General features: G+C 40.8%; 1 protein-coding gene across 10 annotated transcripts in view; it reads right to left on the reverse strand.

Annotated features, from left to right (window-relative positions):
• Positions 1 to 19,469, reverse strand: part of Rbp6 (RNA-binding protein 6) — a 439,678-nt gene that overhangs the window by 15,786 nt on the left and 404,423 nt on the right. For 6 of the 10 annotated variants that reach the window (XM_064036408.1, XM_064036404.1, XM_049839597.2 and 3 more), the window contains 4 exons: positions 18,140 to 18,222; positions 5,356 to 5,440; positions 3,404 to 3,436; positions 2,434 to 2,514 (listed from right to left, as the gene is read on the reverse strand). In XM_064036408.1, the coding sequence (XP_063892478.1) occupies positions 2,434 to 2,514; positions 3,404 to 3,436; positions 5,356 to 5,440; positions 18,140 to 18,222 (282 nt within the window). The remainder of the gene's footprint in view (positions 1 to 2,433; positions 2,515 to 3,403; positions 3,437 to 5,355; positions 5,441 to 18,139; positions 18,223 to 19,469) is intronic. The other 4 variants (XM_064036405.1, XM_049839598.2, XM_049839599.2 and 1 more) reach the window with 1 other exon arrangement.

The following is a 19,469-nucleotide window of genomic DNA, read 5'->3' on the forward strand; positions in this document are numbered from 1 at the left end:
TAAGAGGGTGGATGGCTTAGATATTGATTGGGGTAGGTAAGTTGTGTCCAGTCTATACCTAAGTCCTATCTATAGAAATCCAAACACTACACACTACAGCATGCTACGTAGAGGATATCGATACATGATTACTGATTCTAATAAAGTTCTAAATCTATTTGCCGCTATTATTGTTACACCTAATATCTATAATAGAGAGGAAGAAGATAAAACGTCTACAGAATCTAATATTATACGTCTATCGTCGAGATTACTATAATTTAGTCCGGACTACGATTTTCAATAAATATGCAAATAAGATTATGATCTTAGTTGTTTCAGCTTGTAAAGATTAAATGCTTTGGGTATCTCGGCCATCATTCTACTTGTAATTGAATTGTAGAAGATGGCGCCATATACCTTCCTCGAAAGTTTCTCGTCCGATGAACCCCGAGTGTCGGATGTAAATATTCCTCGAGTTATTCGGCCGTACACTAAACTATATTATTATGTAAACTATGCCCTAGCGGCTTCATCTTTTTTCGGGACGTGTTTAACGATGCTTTCTTCCAAAATTTGTAAACATATATGTGTTCGGAAAAGTGTTGTCGTACGCCACCGCGCAACTACAGTGCCACAAATTATTTGACATTAATTCCGTCCCATTAGAGACTAACAAAGTTGTTTATACGTTCGAAAACTGTCTTCGTCGGAGCCGTACGTGCAGTCGTTTCCAAGTTGGAGGAAACGACTAGTTCATATTAAAGGCGCGCGACGAAGTTGTGGATCGCAGCGGCGCGCCACTTTGTCATAGCATCTGCTGCATCAAAGGACCTAACCACGTTATACTTTATAATAAAATTATATTAAGGGCGAGCGATGCGATGCCTGCGCTGTCGAGATATTAACAATCAAATCGTGAAATTTAATTAACCGGGTCCTAACCGGATATCTATGGTTGTGACTCGACCAAAACTACATAATACTAAATTGGAATGTGATCAGCTTCTTACCACCCAGACTGCTACCAGTTTTATTTTGGAATATCATAGCATAAAACTTCTTTAGAATACGCAATTTGCATTGGCTATCTAATTATATTTACAATTCAACGAATGCCCAGAGACGTCTTTATTGACAACGAGATGAGACTGTTTCGCGTGTCGTACAACGGTTGAAAAGTAATTAACGTGGAACGATTTGTACAGCTAGTGCTGAGGAAAAACTTGACTAGTGGAGGTGTTCGGCTCCGCTGCGATAACATCAATCGTTGTTCACCGAGTGAGGCGAGGGTCCGACCTCGCTCGCGTCCTGCTCAATTAGAATTTCCAATAGTGTTCACGTTCCTAGAGGCCGTCTGCGTCCAACCGAAAAATTCTCGCGGCGTACGCCCCGCCCGGGAAAAAAGTGGAAAGCCAAAGCTTAGTGGCGTAATTATGGCGGAGCGGAGGCAGCTCAAACACGGAGTGTGGACAAATAACGCGAAGAGTGTTTGTGCAGCTGCGGTCCGCTCGCACCTCGCGCGCTCCCCGCCGCTCGGCCTACTCTAGTGTTATTCCTCCCGCTACCCACCAATCCCACAAGAACAATAAGAACCGCATAAAAATTAACATTCTAGTCTCATTCGACGGGATCGACTGGAAGCCGGTGGACTACTTTTAATTAGTGGGAATTCTTTTTCGTCCGTCCCGAGATTTACATAGAAGTCACCACAAAAAGGACGTCACTTTTTCTGTACTTTTGTTTGAATCTGTTTAAATCTCTTTTAAAAGCTTTCGCTGTTAATGAGGAGCGGGCGATGGTGCGATACTAGTAGCGGAGGGCGGGGGCGCCCGAGCACGCCCGAGCTCGCCCGAGCACGCCCGAGCACGCCCGAGCCTCGGCGGAGGCGAGTCTCTGTTTGCACTAGTGTTTGTTTGCTCGACGCGTAGCATTTGAGAATCGTTAGGGCGAATCGTCTGTAAACATGGAGCGACGCGCTCGCAATTGGCCGGATTGTCTCGACAAAATTCTGAAGATAAACAATAAATAGCATTTCTCAAAACATGGACGTTTTGTAATTGACGGCGTGGCAGATTTATCTAGATGGTTCAGTCATTGTTAGGGGTGTTAACTTGTTAGTAAAGTTGTTAGTGAGAGTTCACACGAACTTTTGCCTCGGCGAGTTAGTTGAAATGGGAAGTTAGGACATAGTCACCACAGCAGATTACGAAAATTAGCGTATGCGTAGTTAAGTTTGTAAATGAGCAGCATGTCAGTAGTAAGCGGGTCGGTGTCGACTGCGAGATAGACGTTAGCGGTTAGTGGAATGCATTGTCGCGGCGCGAGTTCACAGATGCATGGCGTGTACATTGTAAACCCCGCTGAGCTCGAGCGGGTGGTATGGCAGGAGAGTCGCCAGGTGGTGGTAGTGATTGCCGGACAGTTGGTGGTGCAAGCTCGCCAGGGGATTACCTGCAGGGTATGGCAGCCCGAAGCTAGGATAGCCCGAATAGCTACGTCCTGCCGCGTAGGCGGCGTACGCTGCTGGAAACCCTGCACAACAAACAAACACAAGTTATTAGTGAGTCGCGCCGCTGCCGGGACGTCGGAAGCGGACCTTAATCGCCGAATCGCATGCTTTCATTCGGCTTATGTCGCTTGAAACGTTGCTTTTTAAATACTGCGTCGCCGATAGTGATTCATGTGCCGATATAAACATTCGGTATGTAACACGTGTCCCGGTGGCCCAATTCTAAAATAGAGCCGTCACATAAAAGGTAGGCAAGTATATCGCACGCGCTCGGTACGACATTGCTTTGGACAATGTCCAGCGGATAATATTTTGTAAACATCGTTTAATGTAGCACAGTATAAGTGGACTAACGACGGCTCCATATTGCCGTAACAGATACCTAGTGTGTTTCATTAACAAACTTACTGAATTATCAACAAACAAATGCTACTCTATATCAAAACATGTCATAAAATCTAATGTGAAACGCATAGTACAGCGGTAGTCAACGTGGCGCCTACTATGAGTTTCGTTAACAAAATGGAGTTGGATATAAAATGTAAAATGAATGATGGCCGGACGGTCTACGGCTGCTATGATTACTATACCGGATCGTTTATCATATTATTGCCAATCAAAATAGTGTATCTGTCAGGCGGGCGATCCATCACGGCAGGACACGGCACCGGCGCACACAGCGCGACTCTAACATTGATTGAATCTACACCGCCAACCAACACTTTAACTGAATTACTGAGTTCATTCATTACTGGCATCGCCTGTTTGGCATGTACCCCGATTAGCACTTCAATAGTCCGCTTACGAGTGTCGTATACGAGCTTAGTTCGCTTCGAACAGTGAGGAATGGTCTGACAGATGCAGGGTATAGATATGAAGTGACTGTTGAAAATATAATGTGAATCAACTTACCGTCAGGAAGAGCACCCAATGACCACATGAAATCTAGAAATGTAAAAACATTTACATAAATCGATCGATTCTTAAACCTTACATTATATATGTGTTTTTAATATAGATATGTATTATATAAATTGAGAGTATTATAATGTGCCTTGAGACACTATTTTGCTTGGCGAAAAATTTTGAGCTTACGAGTACTGGCTATATATGGTGAAATATTATGTCTATGTCTAATTTATATTTATAAAGAGCATTCTATATTTCTAAATGGCATACTACTTTCAAACATTTTTCTAAAGTGGCTCCAAATAATGGGGTAAGTTAGTAAACTTGATCATCGTAGTGGATGATAACCCTTCACTTGACAATGTTAATCTATTCTACACATTGTTAGTCTAAAGCTAAACATGTTAAACAAACAGACATTTTTAAATATTTTAGAAATGAATTTATTAATTCTAAATGCTACCAAAATTACCTACTTAATAAGTTAATAAGTACAATTAATACTATTAGTTTACGAGAGCTATGTATGATAATACAAATATTGGGAGTATCAAGATAGATCTTACTGTTAAACCATTAACAGTTAATCATGAAGAGTCGGAAGGTATACAACTAAAATATAAACTAATAGTGAACATATGTTTAGTCGTAATTGCATTGCACAATAATATAAATAAATATGTAAAGAGTAAGGATTCAAATTAAATAAATTACCTAATTTTATCACAAGTACTATGGACACACAATAATTTAATGGAAATTTGGATTTACCTAATTAATAATTTCTTTACAAAACAATATTGTAAATAAATCAACATAAATAAATAAAATGTCTAATGATCTCCATAAAACTGATAAGAAACATCCACATAATAGGTACCTCTTTCCTTCCACTGATAACATTTTTGAAAAGCCGACATCAAGGAGTAAAGCTATTCATGGTAGAGCTAGAGATTTAATATATAGTTTATGAAAATATAGTCAAACAACACCACCACTCGTCCGCAAGTCATGACACTCTATGCTCTGGCGCTAAGTTAGTGACTTCATGGATGGATGTGTAGCAAACTGGCAAGAATCATCGAGACCTAAAGGTCCTCGTAAATATTTCATAGTAAAAAGCTACTCAGAAATCAGAAAATACCAGGCTCAATACTATAATCTTCTAACTATATAAGTATGTATGTATTGTAAATCAAATAGAATTAAGCACCTACTACCTGGTAGAAAAATATTGCTCTCTATCAACCCTACGCAAAATTGATCCAGTTTTTCATTCTACGTTTCATCAAAATGTATGAATATTTATATAAATTATTGTACAAGAACTGATTCTATAGCTCTTCTAAATTATTTTGGTACACATTTCGAAAATCTGCTAACTAACTGATTCTCTAATGGCAATTACTAAAAATAAGACACTTTGGATATTATCAGTTTCCTTAAAGTACATTAAAGTTGTCACTTTGGCTTGGTAGGAGAAGAGAGTAGGAATGTAAGAAAGAGCTAGGAATGGACAGGAAAGCTGCTTCAGCGAACAGGAATGCAATCAAGAATCATTCGAAGGAGCTGATCATAGAAGCCCTAGCGGGTGAACGTTTAGAAAGGGTGATGAGGGTGTTGCTGAAAGAGGATCGCGGATCAGAGGGGCAGAGGCGTCGGGATCGTGGTGTGAGTGAGCGGGGAGTACAGGGTCTGGATGTCGAGCGCGTGGGCGTTCAGGAGTTCGGAGACAGAGTAGGTGAGTGGTGGTAGTGCAAGTGGCGCGAGCGCAGGGCGCGGGGGGCGCGGGGTGGGGCGGAGGGCGGCTAGCGCGCGGCGGTAGGCGGCCGCGGCGGCCCCGGGCGCGCCCGCGCCTGCGCCCGCGCCGACCAGCAGCTGCGCGGGCGCGTGGACCGGGTACGGGGCGTACCGCACGCCACCCGCGCCGGCCACGCCGCTACCTAGCAACTCACCGTACGCGCCGCGCCCTGCGGCTCTCGTCTTGGCCAAGTTTGCTGGGAGCATGACTTCTTTCGGTTGTGCTTTTTTGCATTCCACCTGTAACAAAAACAAAACTCTCGTAAATATTTTGTATTCATAAGTAATGCACAAGTAAAAATCTTGATTGAATTAAGTAATTGATATTGGCCAAAGTCACATGATTTACATGTGACTTTGGCCAATATCAATTAAAACTTGAGTATGAACAATCGAACAAGTCAGAATCGAGCACTCAAACAGTATTGAAATGAAAATAAGTAATAGTAAAATAATAATCAATCAGTGATTTCCAATTTATTTCAATTCATCATATATTTTATTTCCGCTATCATGTCTGTCGTATTTCATTCATTGTTTGTACTCTCAGCAACTGGAGTCAGCAGAATGGAGAAAATATCTTCAAGATCGGGTGACTCGCAAAATTATGGAAGAAAAGGGGCGACGAAATCGGTCGACAATCCGTTATGCTTCACGGTTCGAGTAACAAATTGAATTTTAATTTGCTTTACCAAGTCAAGGAGCTTATCATTGAATACTTATTATACAGCACGACAAATTTTACGAGGTCTGATGTAATTATTCGCTATCATTATGTCGAATCTTACAACTTGTTTGCTGACGAAACCTTAGACGAGACCTGTTGATGTCGCATTTTAAAAATATACACATTTTTCAACGATAAGTGGATTAAGCCGTAAATAATATTGGCACATTTAAGCGAGGCCATCATTAAATAAAGCATCAACGTAATCCAGCCGCTCTACTACGGACTACGAAAACCAAAGTAAATTAATGTACCTCATAATTAAACCCTACGTTTAATCGATCCATTAAGTAATTTTAACGAACAGTATGGCTCTCTTCAGTACTTGTATCTTCCTCCCCCGGGCGGGCGGGGGACTGGAGGCAAGTATAAATTACCCAATCTACGCTAACCTAAACCTCTAGCAATAGAATTTTCGCTACAGAGCGCCGACATTACAGAAAAGTATATAGGCTTAAATTAAAGCCGGCCGAATGAATGACTCGGGCGCTGTTCATTTTTCAGAGACGGTTTAAAAAATGATGAGGTAAGAACAGATCGGAACATTAAGTCTCGCTGGAGTTACATTTTTCATAGTGGTGCATAATCGCAACGTGTCCCCGTTCGCCGCGGGGAGGGAACATAAACTCGCGTCCACATTTGTCACGCGGCCGTCACAAGCCGACAAATGAAGGCTTTGCCACGCCGTTCGCGCACTTTGTGCACTTTGCACAACTTTCTGCGTCGACATGGAACTACGTGCCTTTGCATTAACGTGGGGAAGTGAGTGAGCGAGGCTTTACTGCGCTGAGTGTCTTTCCACCAAGTTTTATGCCTAGATAAGGCTGAATAATCAACACGTAATATTAAAGTTGGGGACTGAGATTACGACAGCATATAATAAAGCACGTTCTTAGATATACGATGAAAGTAAAAAAGTTGAGATGTTGCTTTAAAACATACTGCAACAGAAGTGTTGTTCTACCAAAACACAGTGGTTGTGTTACGAATATCGGCGCTAAATCGTCCCGTAGCATGAACGGTATTCTTCGATCGTCCGCGACATAAAAATAGTGAGTGTCGCCATTTGTCAGGGGCGATAAAGCTTTACAAATGAACAGGCGCCTACGCCAGCAGCGGCCGCCAGCGCCGTGGCCACCCCCCATTTGTTCGGCAACACGCAACCAAGGGGACATGCCAGATAAATGCCAGCCTAACTTAAAACTCAGATAGGAAACATCGTTTGTTATACTGTCACATGCACCTCCGTGGAACACGGTGTATCTAATTGAATGGAGAAGTCGAGACGAAACACGAAAACACAATCTGTTCTATGTAATCAGCGGCGGAAAATGATTCCGTTTTAAATCTACCTACAATAATACGAACAGCCATGAAGAAAATTCAGCGAGGGGATCCGACGTTAATTGATGTCGCGTCGCTGGCGAGCGGAGTGGGAAACAAAAGCTCACAAACAATTCGCATCGGAGTTCGCAATCCCGATCAAGCGTTCGAGATCGCGACGCAGTTTAATGACACGAAAAATAACAAAGGTAAATTGTATTTAGCCCCCGCTAGGTAGGCGCGCCCACCCGTCGATATATCGATCCGGCTGGATCGAGTAGTATTCGACACCGACGCGAAGATCTCGGTTTAACCGAGCGGACTTAAGATGTGCTTGAGTGCGGCGCGGCTTAATGCGGCCCCGGCGAACCACCTCGCGGAAACCTGCTCCTAATACCATCGATGTATGAGGAATTTAATTGTTTCGCGAGAAAACACAACGTTTTATGCTCCACCACCTCGGCTGAACATTCGCACGTAACGTGAATTAATACGAATCTGAAAGCAGTCATTAAATTTTCGCTCGATTGATTTTGAGTGAAAACCTTTTAAGGTAAAACAGTAATGTCAATAAATTCGACGGAGAAGAATCGTGCCTACCTTTTAAGAACATTGATTTTGTATTTCATCTGAAAGCACAGTGTTTGTAGTACATACATTAATAAATTATAAAGTTTTTACAATTTATTAATGGCAATTTTTCATTATTGTTGTGAGAATAATGTAGCTATATTTAATTGAATATAAATGATTTGAATAAACGTAAGAACTCTTCAGGTAAAACATTTACATTTGGAGAGATAAAAGGCGGTAATTATTAGCATTTTATTCATTTGTATCGGTATTGTGGTATGTAATATTGCGTGTTCGGATGAGTTATTACCGGGCCTTAGAACAAAGACGCTTAGATTAAGCGACGGTGTTGTAAAACGATACATTACAAGTACAGGGTGCTCGTAATTGTAGCGCAGTGAGCGAACTCGCTCGATGCTCCGGTTTTAAAGAAAACTCAACTGCAGACATTATTCCAAATTCCAGACGCTTCCTTCCTATCTCAAGAAACTTCAAAATAAAGATAGTTCTAAACTACACGCGTTTCGGAACGACTCGCATGTGTGTTGACGTTAAATGCATTTTATAAGATTCTGCGTTTGTTTCTTTGCATCTTTATTTCTTTTTACTTTGAGATACTTGTGGAGGACTACGGGCAGCCGGCCAAATAGACAACTTTATAAAAGGATAAAATATCTCAGCTCTTCCTAAACGAATATAAATTGGCGCTATGAACGAGTGGCATTTTGATTTGAATTCGGAAACGAGCTTGATAGAAGGAGGCTAGGGACTTCCTTCTGAAAATAAACTAAACAAAGAAACAACAGCCTACTCGATACAGTGGGAATGAAATAGTTTAGGAAGTCTGTATATATTTTATTTATTGAGTGTACTTTTTGGAGAAAAGAAATTATTATTCTTAATTCCTGAAATCTTGATCTCATAATTTGTGAATTCTCATGATATCGGATTACCTTACACCGACATTTTTATATTAGCGGCCTAACCCAGTAGATATAAAAAGTCAAGAAAGTACTAAGCAAGCAACTTTGCTGGAGTGTAACGTGGTGCGGGCGTAGCGTACGAACATACGTGAGAGATAAACGGAGACGACAGGGGAGGGATGCAGGGGAGGCGGCGGGGGAGGGGGACGTGCTCGCTAGATAAGTTTATCAGGGAAACCTCTCGCCTTCGTATTGACAGAGCGTCGCAAGCCTGGCCCTGATTGCCGCTAAGCGGAAGCCGGAGCGTGGGAACCGGAGGCAAGGTAAGAGCTCCAGAATTACATATTTACCGAGATAAAATTCTAAGAGTAAGTTCACGTGAAGCTCGCTCAATGAAACTAGAAATCACTTCTGAATAAAACCTTTATGCTCCAGCTTTAAAAATAGCACAGCAAAACTTTGACATAAATACTGTGCGTTAGCTTTTAAGAGCTCGAAAATGTACATAGTACACAAATGTCTGAGATAACTAGATAGCTCTAAAGAAAAATCCTACAAGCAACGTACGACGTTACGTAAAGGAGATGAGTCACAAATCTTGCGCTCAACAGGTCACGGATAATGAAATACTCTGCCGCACCCCGGGAGCTCTTTCCATATTTACGTAACTGTTGTTCGAAGAAATAAGATAAGCGCGAGTCGACGTTTTCCGTAGAATTTCGGCACGGTTACTTAAAGTGTTGGAGTGTTTACTGAGAGGGTGAAGAGGAGGGACGCGCCTTGATGGCCTGTAATGCGCGAAATTCAAATCAGATATAAGCGATCGAGTCGTCGCGTCGCGTCGGTGAGCGTACCTGCAATGTCGCCGCGCCCCGACCGCGCTGCACACGCTTATAACGATACCATATTCTCAAATGTTACGCTGAATTCTCGCCTCAGTGCCCTTTCAAATATTCTATAAACCATCTCGATGAAATATAAAATGGTTTCTGTTTATCAACGTTTATGACATGACTCATAACAGCTTTCGACTGTAAACTAAAGAGGCTCTCTAAAAATAGCATCCGTTTAACTTCGAAAGACCTACTAACATATTCACTTTACCGTATCAAATACAAAGTAGACATTAAATGGAGCGAATGACATTTCCTTGCACAAATATCGAGTGCATACAGACTATGCAACCAAAGACATGGAAATAATACTCCGTGTGACGTTCACGTTGAATTTTAAATTACAGCCGCACATTCACCGTCATAGAAATGTTAGTTAGACATTAAATATTAAGGGGTGGCATACACGGGCGGCGCGGCGTGCAACATTCATTGCGCCGCGGAAGCCTGTCAAACGCCCACGGCTATTTCTGGGAAATCGATTGCAGTCGATGCCGCCGACGAGTTTGTTACGCGAAACCACCAAGACGTTTTACATCAAACGTTTTATTGCCACAAATATTCAAACACCACAAATGTTGATCCATTTAAAACTAGATAAGGAGTTTTAAATGAACAAAACTATCTATCGCTAAACAACTCGATTTTATAATCAACAGCGCAAAATTAAAAAGTAAAACTATGTAAACTTTGAAACAGTTCCGCTAGACGCTAGTTGCAGCGGAGAACGACAAACAACTTGGATAACTTCTAACATAATCCAATTTAATAGTTGAACAAACAAAATACCAATTAAATTGAAAGCAAAACGAGCAAAGTGTATATTGGCAGATACTCAGCGGTATTAGCGGCGTTTGCAATTGTAAGCAAACACACGATTACCGACCACTCGCTGCTTAACTAATTCGTATCACGCTTAAGAGCCACTCGAACATGAGGGGAAAGAATATAACGATTGTGAGCGGCCGGCGACCGCAGTTTGCCCAATTGAAACGTATAATGAAATTTGTATATTAGCTCAGAAACGGCCAAAGGAAAACCATGTAAAAGTGTTTCCATGTACGAATTGAAACACCCCGGAAAATTCCTCCACGAAATTCAAACAAAATTGCAAACGATGTATTGGATGAGCGAGAGCGACGTTACAGGCGTATGAGTGCAGTTTGCATTAAAGTAATTGTTGAGTGTCGGCCGTTTGTGGTCGCGCTGTGTTCACGCAGCTTCAATTTGCGAAATTAGACGCTTATACACGGCGAAGTGGCCATTTTTATTCATCAAATAGCATTGCTTTCTTAATTAAAAAACTACATGTCTTTTATACGTACATGCTGAATATGGATGGAAAACTTTTTGATTTTCCCCCTCCAATTTGAATCTCGTTAAAGTAACGATGTACGAGTATTCCGCTTAGATAGAGATAGTAATAACAAATGAACGTAAATCAGAAACTTGCTCATCACAGCAAGGAAATATAAACCAAAACGTAGAAGACAAATTCAGGTGATATTCAGAATTAATAACAGCCCGCGAGAAAGTTTATGACGCACGTACATGTATAAGCTGTAGCAATTAGTTGTAATTAAGTAGGTTGGAGGTCGGGGCGCCGCTTGCTTTGTCACACTACCGACTAGATTAAGGTCTCCGGCACGCGGTCCCGCCGCTCGTAACTTGTTTTGCATGAATCTGTACGCGACTTTCATATGACTCTCAGGAGGAGACTCAGTTCAGCACCTCTAATGTAAATTAAATTGTGTGCAAGAAATAAAGCAGGGCTTCTCGGCCGCTATTTATCGCCGCTCGCGTCTCCTAACTCCCCCGTAATGGGAATGTGGAGACGTCGCGCCGAGCGCAGTAATGAACCGGCCTGCCTTAACGTATGGCCTTTATTGATGACACCCGCGCCCTCAACACACTGCTTTATTGTCACCCTACGCAGCCATAGTTTCAATTACGACACGCTTCTTACGATACTTTACGACGGCCGAAGCCTCGACACATGCTCAGATGAAATCCTAGGCTCTCCCGAGTTCCTTTGTCGAGTTTAATTACTATCCAAAGAGGTCTGGTGAATGGATAATTAATCACGGAATAAGATGGATTACGAACTGGTTGATATTGAATATGAGTAATTAATGTATTAATTTTGCCGCTTCATCTTTATTAGGTTTATATTTTGGTGTTAATTATGATTATGAAAAATATTTCAGTAAGTTAGCCTTGAAGTAATGGATTTTCCGTTATTGGAATGTTTTGGCTAGATTAGTAGGTAATTATAATTTGACTGTCGAGATTATTGGCGTGTATAGAGCGTGCGGGTTGCGGGGTGCGGGGGGCGAGGCGTGCGGGCCCTCGAGGGCGGTGTGTACTCGGCTCAAACACAAATTCTGTCGATCGTTAGCCGGTACCACGTGTGATTAATTAAATTTCTTTCACGCTTCGAATTTAAGTTCGAGTAGAAATCGTTAACGGCCGGAAAGGCCTGTTGAGCCGTAATTTACGTCTTTTCATTCGACTTTAGCTACTTGCGTCATTTGAGAATTGCGTGCTGTGTGCCTTATAACCATTAAATTTATATACGTACATAGGAAATTAGGTAGTTGTTCAAATAGTGATTGCCGTCAGATTATGATCGTTACTTGTAAATTTTTACCTCAGAAAATATCAAGCTTTATTATTATTTTATATGTTACTAGTGTTATTAATGTAGAATTAATCTGTTATCCGTGTGGGATCGAAAGTATTAACTCTAATGCCTTCCTACAGAAGTCGAAACTCATAAATGATCACAAGTAGTTTGGAGAACAGTATTAATATTTTCGAGTAAACATTTAGTGCAACTTATAATTCGTGTGATCACGAAACATCTGATGGGAAAAGTTTGATATCTGGCATACAATCAAAAGTTTTGTGGTACAATAAAACGATGATATCACCGCATAGTTTATAACGCTCACTTCCACCTTCGAACAAGTTGAATTAATTCAAGGGTTGGGCATGTGGGTGCACAATGTCGTTACCAGTAGCGCACTGGACATGTACCGCTGTGTATTATTAATGACAGGACCACACATGCGCCCCATACATGCTGCATTGTATCTCAATTGGCTCAAGTTTACAGCGAAAATTTTGGGACGGAATAATTTATTTAGATTAGTTTATAATTCAAATAATTTTTAGTGTAAAAATGATTATGTTAATAATAGGTTATCTTTTTAAAAGAACTAAGAAATTACTGCTATATCACCAACTTCTTCAGTGAAATAAGATACCAGCAAGTTTAACAATCTGAATGTAATTGCTCATTAAAACCACAAAACCTTGGCTAAGACTAGAAAATCCTGCTGGCACAGTAGCAGCCGTAATAAAATTGTAATACCAACGCTTTTCTTTAATAAAAACAATCAAAACTTTATCAAAGAAAAGTCAAGAACCGCAGACAATAGTAACGCAAGTAAGGAATAAAATGGATTTCAATCTATTCTACTAACCCTACAAAAGACAAAGTGAAAACGTTCATTTCAAAATATCAATCCGGTACCTTATATTCAAGTTTTGGCATTCAAACGAAGTCCTTTTTATTCTTCAATCATTACATTCTTTCTGAATAAAAAAGTTAGAAAAGGACTAGACAAAATCCATCCAAATCTTGGGCCCACAACTTGCCAATTGCAAGTTTCAATGAAAAAGGACGGTCGCACGGACCGACTGATATATAGAAGGCGCAAAAATGGCCGCGGACGAATCGATAAAGCTTAGAAGAAGCGCGCTGGGTCCTGCTAAAACGGGAAGTTTATGGTAATCACGGCTGCGGAGGAACTCGTGATTGATTATTGTAGGCGACCTACTGCGCCCGGCCCACGCCCACCGCCACTGCCGGCCACCACATGTGCTGTCCGTTTTCTTGTACAACTATAATTTTCGTAAGAACCTTTTTGCGAACGTGCCCGCCGAAGCTATATATTAATGGCGGCCGTGACTGTGTGCAATAGAAGCCTGCCCTTATCTGTGTATCTATCGACGTCCGCTACGCATGGGTGTGTAGCCATTCTTTAATGCGCCAGTAACGACAAGGGTGCCACTCCCAGCCCCACGGCCTGTTAAGACGCTAAGAGAAATGGCGATTGAAGATCCCAAGATTTAAGTGGCAGTTTCAAATGTGCCTACTTTTAGTGTTATTTCCTAAACGGAAACCATTTGTTTGCCTCATGCACGATCGACGAGAAAAATTTACGCAATACTCGAGTATTATTTTCTCAGAAGTGTTTATGCGAAGAGATTGCTTCGAGAGAAGTGCACTTGCACTTATATTCGTTTGTATCGCTATGTAAAATGTATCTGAAAACACGAAAATATACTTTGGAAATATTAAAACGCATATCGGTGGCAGCGCGTGCGTTCAAAAAGAGAAGTTGTGTATGAATCATCGAGTAGTGCTGTCACGTTGTTTTGGAAAACCATTAGTTAAAAGTCCAATAAAAACTAGGGGTACTCGTGAAATAAAACCGAGCCGGGTGTGTTCGCTAGTGTGGCTTACGTTATGTGGAACTTGGGCAACTTGTAACACGCTACTGATATTTCCGACCGAAACTCAAAATAAATTCTCGCCCAAATATGACATGAGATTGGGGAACTGTTATTTTATAAATATCGCTGTCCTAAGTCCAAGTGATATGTCGCACGGAATTTATAGTTCTACTTTTATATTACGGTGTAGGCCGAACTTGTGCAGAAGTTTGGGAGTAAGAAAGCTAAATATTTAACGTCGTTCGTGACAGCCGGCAGTGTTATGATGGAACATGCTATTTCGGGACATTTAGTAGAAAATGCTGGGCGCCAAAGTTGATGCGTAAACCCTCATATATCGCTTGCAATATGACTTTAACAGGTGCGACGTCGTAAAGAAGCACAGGTGTTCGTCCTCGGGACGGTTAAATCCGCCAAATAGAAATTGATGTTAGTAGGTGAAATCTAAACTACACTATATTTTAGCCATTTAGAGGCGCGTCGGTGCTTTGTTGTTAAAATTCATGGTAAGCGGAAGCAATTAAGGGAGTAATATGTAAGGACGTAATGGAGTGACGGGAATTTGTTGCCAGCGTTTTAATGGACGTCCGTATTTATGTTTCAAAATGCTGCACCGCGAGCTTTCCTGTCTCTTCGCATTAATAATTATCACAATCATTTATAAAGCAATTATATGAATACGGTGTCTTATTAAAAACATCATTATGTATTTAGTTAATGCCGGCTTTATTCCTGTGTTATTATGTTTAAGTGTTTAATTGTAATTCAGTTTATATTTACAACGGAAGCCTGGGAACGAAATTATCATTTTATACCTGAAAATTAATGGTCGACATTCTTAAATAAAATCATCCTCAAAGGTAAATCTTCGTAGTTAATAAGATCTCTACCGTAATATAATTTAAACAAGCAAAGAGCAACAGTCTAACTTGTACACTGCCATTAAAAAACTGCTGACAATTTAAAAACAAAATGACAATCCAGCGTCGCCATTTAAATCTGTGTCATTTACTCCTCGCTCATTAAACACAAAAATCGTCAAAGAAATAAAGATATTTTTTATTATTCAAAGTGAGCCGCAGTATCACCCTATCACTTCGTGCGGGAAGGCGGTACGGCTATTAGCTTAACGACCATTTTAATATAAGAGATGACATATTAAATTTACGAGGGCAAGCTACCCGTAGCGTAAGCGTTGACGGTGACGTGACGCCTGTGTGTTCTTTATTGCGTACGTAAATATAACTATCAGATGTGTTTATGATATGCTAAGGCGAATTTTTAATGGCCGGAATCGTTTACGAGTCACGTACAGTGTATACAGTGTGAAACTGATGATCGTCACTTCAATACTGTGACTGTGAAGTGCGCGTTAAGAGAGCTCCCCTGAGCTTCAGCCTCAGTGAGCGTATCGTGTAAGAAAACACATCCTTTTTGGAATCGAAGGAATAATTTTTCGTTTATTCTGAAGGGTTGTTTGTTTTGATTTAGAAATGAATCGGTATGTGTTGAATCGTATTTCTTAAATAAATATTTTAAGAAAGAATTATGTATGGTAAATAAGTGTGAGATTTGATTAAATAATTTTCGTAAGTCATTGAATTTATTATGCCAAAATAACAATGTACGCTTACTTTTATTTTAATATCGATACGTACATCAGTATAACAAATATAAGACTTTTAAAAGCCGTCGTGTAATCCGAAGCTCAGTAACCCTCGCGTTAAACAAACATTGTCTTTACTTTGTGACTCAAACGTCGTTGTTCACGTAAACTCAGTTAAACCCGAACCCGTAACATTGATCATTTTCTCCGACACGCAACAAAAAAGGGACGAAATAATAAACGATTAGTTTCCTGCTCCGCCGTATATACATTACGCGGATCGCAGGGAGAAAAGCTTACTTCATGCACACCTCTCGTTTCGCACGGAAGCGAACCGTAATTACTCTAAAACACTACCCATTTGTTTGATGTCTTTGTTCGTTGTTTGCTCCACTTAGGGCGAGCATCACCCTTGCGATTCCGTCCGACACATGCCGTGAGTTTGGTACAGCCATTAGGTGCGAGACAATGGGGCAAGACACAAAAAACAAGCATTAATAATCAGGAATATGCATCGACAACGGGAAAGGGTGGTATCTATTCCCCAGCCCTTTCAGCGGGGACGAGAGATAATGGCGGTGGAAACTTCAAGCGACAAAGACAATGGTAATGGCTCGAATAGGTACCTATAGGTAGCGCCGATTTTTCGTACTTTTTCTGCTTACTTTGTTCTTCGCAGCGCAAGTATGTAGGGTCCCATTGTTTCGGCGAGAAAGCCGGAGTGATTGAATTGTTTATATCACTCGCTCGCAGACAAAAGCATCTTTAACGTGACGACATCTCATTATAATAATTAACAAGCGGTAACTTTATTATTACCGTTAATATAAACACAAGAAATACTGTATTTCATGACATATTACGTGAAATTAAAACCATTGATATTCTGTGTTGACTAGGTTATGTTCGGTTAATTATCCCTTATAGTGCTATCAAACGTCGCGTGGATGACCACAGTAATTTGATTATGTCCCGAAATTTACATTAAAATAATAAAGTGGTATTAGAGAAAGACAATAGCTGTGTTGTGCGTGTTATAGTCGGCTACAAGTTAATCGGGGGCAAGTTTTATGGGCGCACATGATTGTAATAGTCTTGTAAAGGGTAACTGGTAATGTATTACGACAAATGGACGGCATTCAACGCTACAGCGCAAGTCAAATAAATAGAAAAAGAAGCCCTTTTTACGTTACGTGATTTCGATTTAATGAAAGAAATCGAAGGAATAAAATGCATAGTTAAAAGTTTGGATGCGCCTAACGTAATTTTAAAGCGAATAGACGGACAAACGGGTGGACTAAAGCGCTAACTACTGCAATTAAGCCGTTAATCTATCCAGTGTTAGCAAAGTTCATGGCTACATCTGGAATACACATGTCACAGCGCCGCCCCCTCCCACGTGGAGGGGAAAAATCTAAACACAGTAAAAGCCGGCTTTAGTGGCATTTTATTGGCTCCATTTGGAGCCCCGCCAGCTCTGTTCCTTCGCCTCTAATTGATATCTGACCGAAACGTTCATTTTACGTACGTAGATTTCTTGTAGACAAGTGTTTTGCGTAAAATTTCATCAGTAGGTCAGTGTTTAGTGAATTTATTTTAGTAATAATTAAAAAATATTTTCTTACAATTCAAGTAGAGGTTACTTTGATGCCAAGACACAGCCATAATTTAATGAAGAACGAATGAAGTAAATACAAGGATATGACACTTCACGTGTAAATAATTAAATTCTCACTTGGCAACCCTTCCTATGCATTAATGAGTGCAAATGAATATCTAACTCTAAAGGACGTCAACGTTAATAAATAAGGTACAACTCAGTATGTAAAGTTAAGGCTGGTTTATACCCAACACGCTGATGTATGTTGCTAACAAGGATGCAAGCAATATGAAGTACCTACATATATTGCCACATGACGCACCGATGCCTGATGCATGAATAATGCCGCATCGTGCGTTTGTAAAGCTTGTGGTACACGATGTTGCCACCATGTAAACCCGCCTTTATAAGTTCCTTATAACTGTGAAACTTTTGCTCATTTGTCTAACATACGAAGTTTTAGGATAACATCTAATCGGTAAAGTAGGATTGTAACGTTTTTGTAGGAGAATGAAAGTACTATTCTTATTTGATGTGGTTTCTTGTTTATTGTCGAGATTATTTATTATTGTGTATTGATGTACTGTGAATAGGGATGGGGAGCAAGTTTGTTTAGCTGGACTTGTGGTACTAAAGGTTCTGTAATATTCTTTGTTACATTTCAAGCATATTCGCTGGCTGAAGGCTGATTCTTATGACCTTTCAATAGATTTAGAGGTAGTAACTATGCGAACTGACCTTCGATAATTAGTGAAAATATATGAACTTACCATTTTGTTGTTGATTTCGTGAAAATGTATTTCGCACACTTTATCTACTATGTCTTCACTTTGAAACGTGACGAAGCCAAAACCTGAAACAAATAAACATTTATATTAGTTAAATGTACATAGTTACTCAGTTTTAATGCCTTAAATAAGTTTCAGGGAGCACTTTCAAAATAAATCATTTTGAAAGACTGTACCTTCCACATTTTTTTATTAATTATGATAAAGGATTAGAGAGTATAACCTCAAAACCTCAGAGCAGTCAAAAAACTTTTCAGATACGCCTTTCAAGTTATTAGAACATTAAAAGTCTTTGCTTTGATATCGTTTTAATTAAAGGCTATTCGCGTCGAGTTAATTTCAAAAGGCGCGTCAATCAGTTTTCGACAACACCTATCGAGTATTGTAGTGTTCGGGGCAGGCTGCGTCTTTGTGAAGGTTTAATAAAACTTGGTGCCGCCGCCATCGCCACCGCCGACAAACCAAACAATACCAGCCCTCGTTTAAACGACGCCAGACATTCACGTGGCCGCAACGACCAACTTCGCCTATATGTTCTCCGTCCGACTCAAAAGATCGCTCAAGTTCGCCCCCGTACATTCATGAATTACAAATTGCAATTTTGAGTTTCGCACTCCAATCGCTTTCCGATATTTACACGATTCCATGCGACAACTCACGACCCAGCTTACAATCTGTCGCACAAATAAATCCATCGAGTTCGAAACACGTCGCTCGGCGTGTCGAGTTCCCTCTCGCAATCACCTGACGAAGACCAAGTTTTCGCTTAAAGTGGCAAACAAAACAAGGCGATGAGCAGGCGTGTTTCTGTCTGCTAACGATTAAGACACACATACGTGACGTATCCACCCACGACGACAAATAGCATTAGCGAGCCGCTCCGCAAACAATGAGTGGCGCCGCGATTATGCTGACACGTACACGGACCCGCGCCCTATCGCTACAACTTCTCGTCCCGTGTCCACGTGTTGATATGGGCACGTGTGAGCGACATACATCTTCATGAGGTGGGATCAACGTCGCTATCCCAAAGTTATACAGAACCGTTTCAAAACTGAACTTGTCTTACAATAGCCCTCAGCGACGAGGCGCTAATCGATACCCTTGTAAATGTTACGGCCGAGCCGATACTTATAATCTGACAGTGCGGCTCTTTGTTCATATTTAGTTCATCACCTTTCACGACTTCAGCTGGCCTAAACAAACAGCACGATCCGGCCCCAAACTAGGGCGCACTTGGTATTTCACGCGTGGCCGGGTGGCTTTGCGTAGGAATCGAGGCAAAGATACTAACACCCCGAAAAGGCAAATA

This window comes from Helicoverpa armigera, chromosome 9, assembly GCF_030705265.1.
Source record: "Helicoverpa armigera isolate CAAS_96S chromosome 9, ASM3070526v1, whole genome shotgun sequence".
Lineage (NCBI taxonomy): Eukaryota > Metazoa > Arthropoda > Insecta > Lepidoptera > Noctuidae > Helicoverpa > Helicoverpa armigera.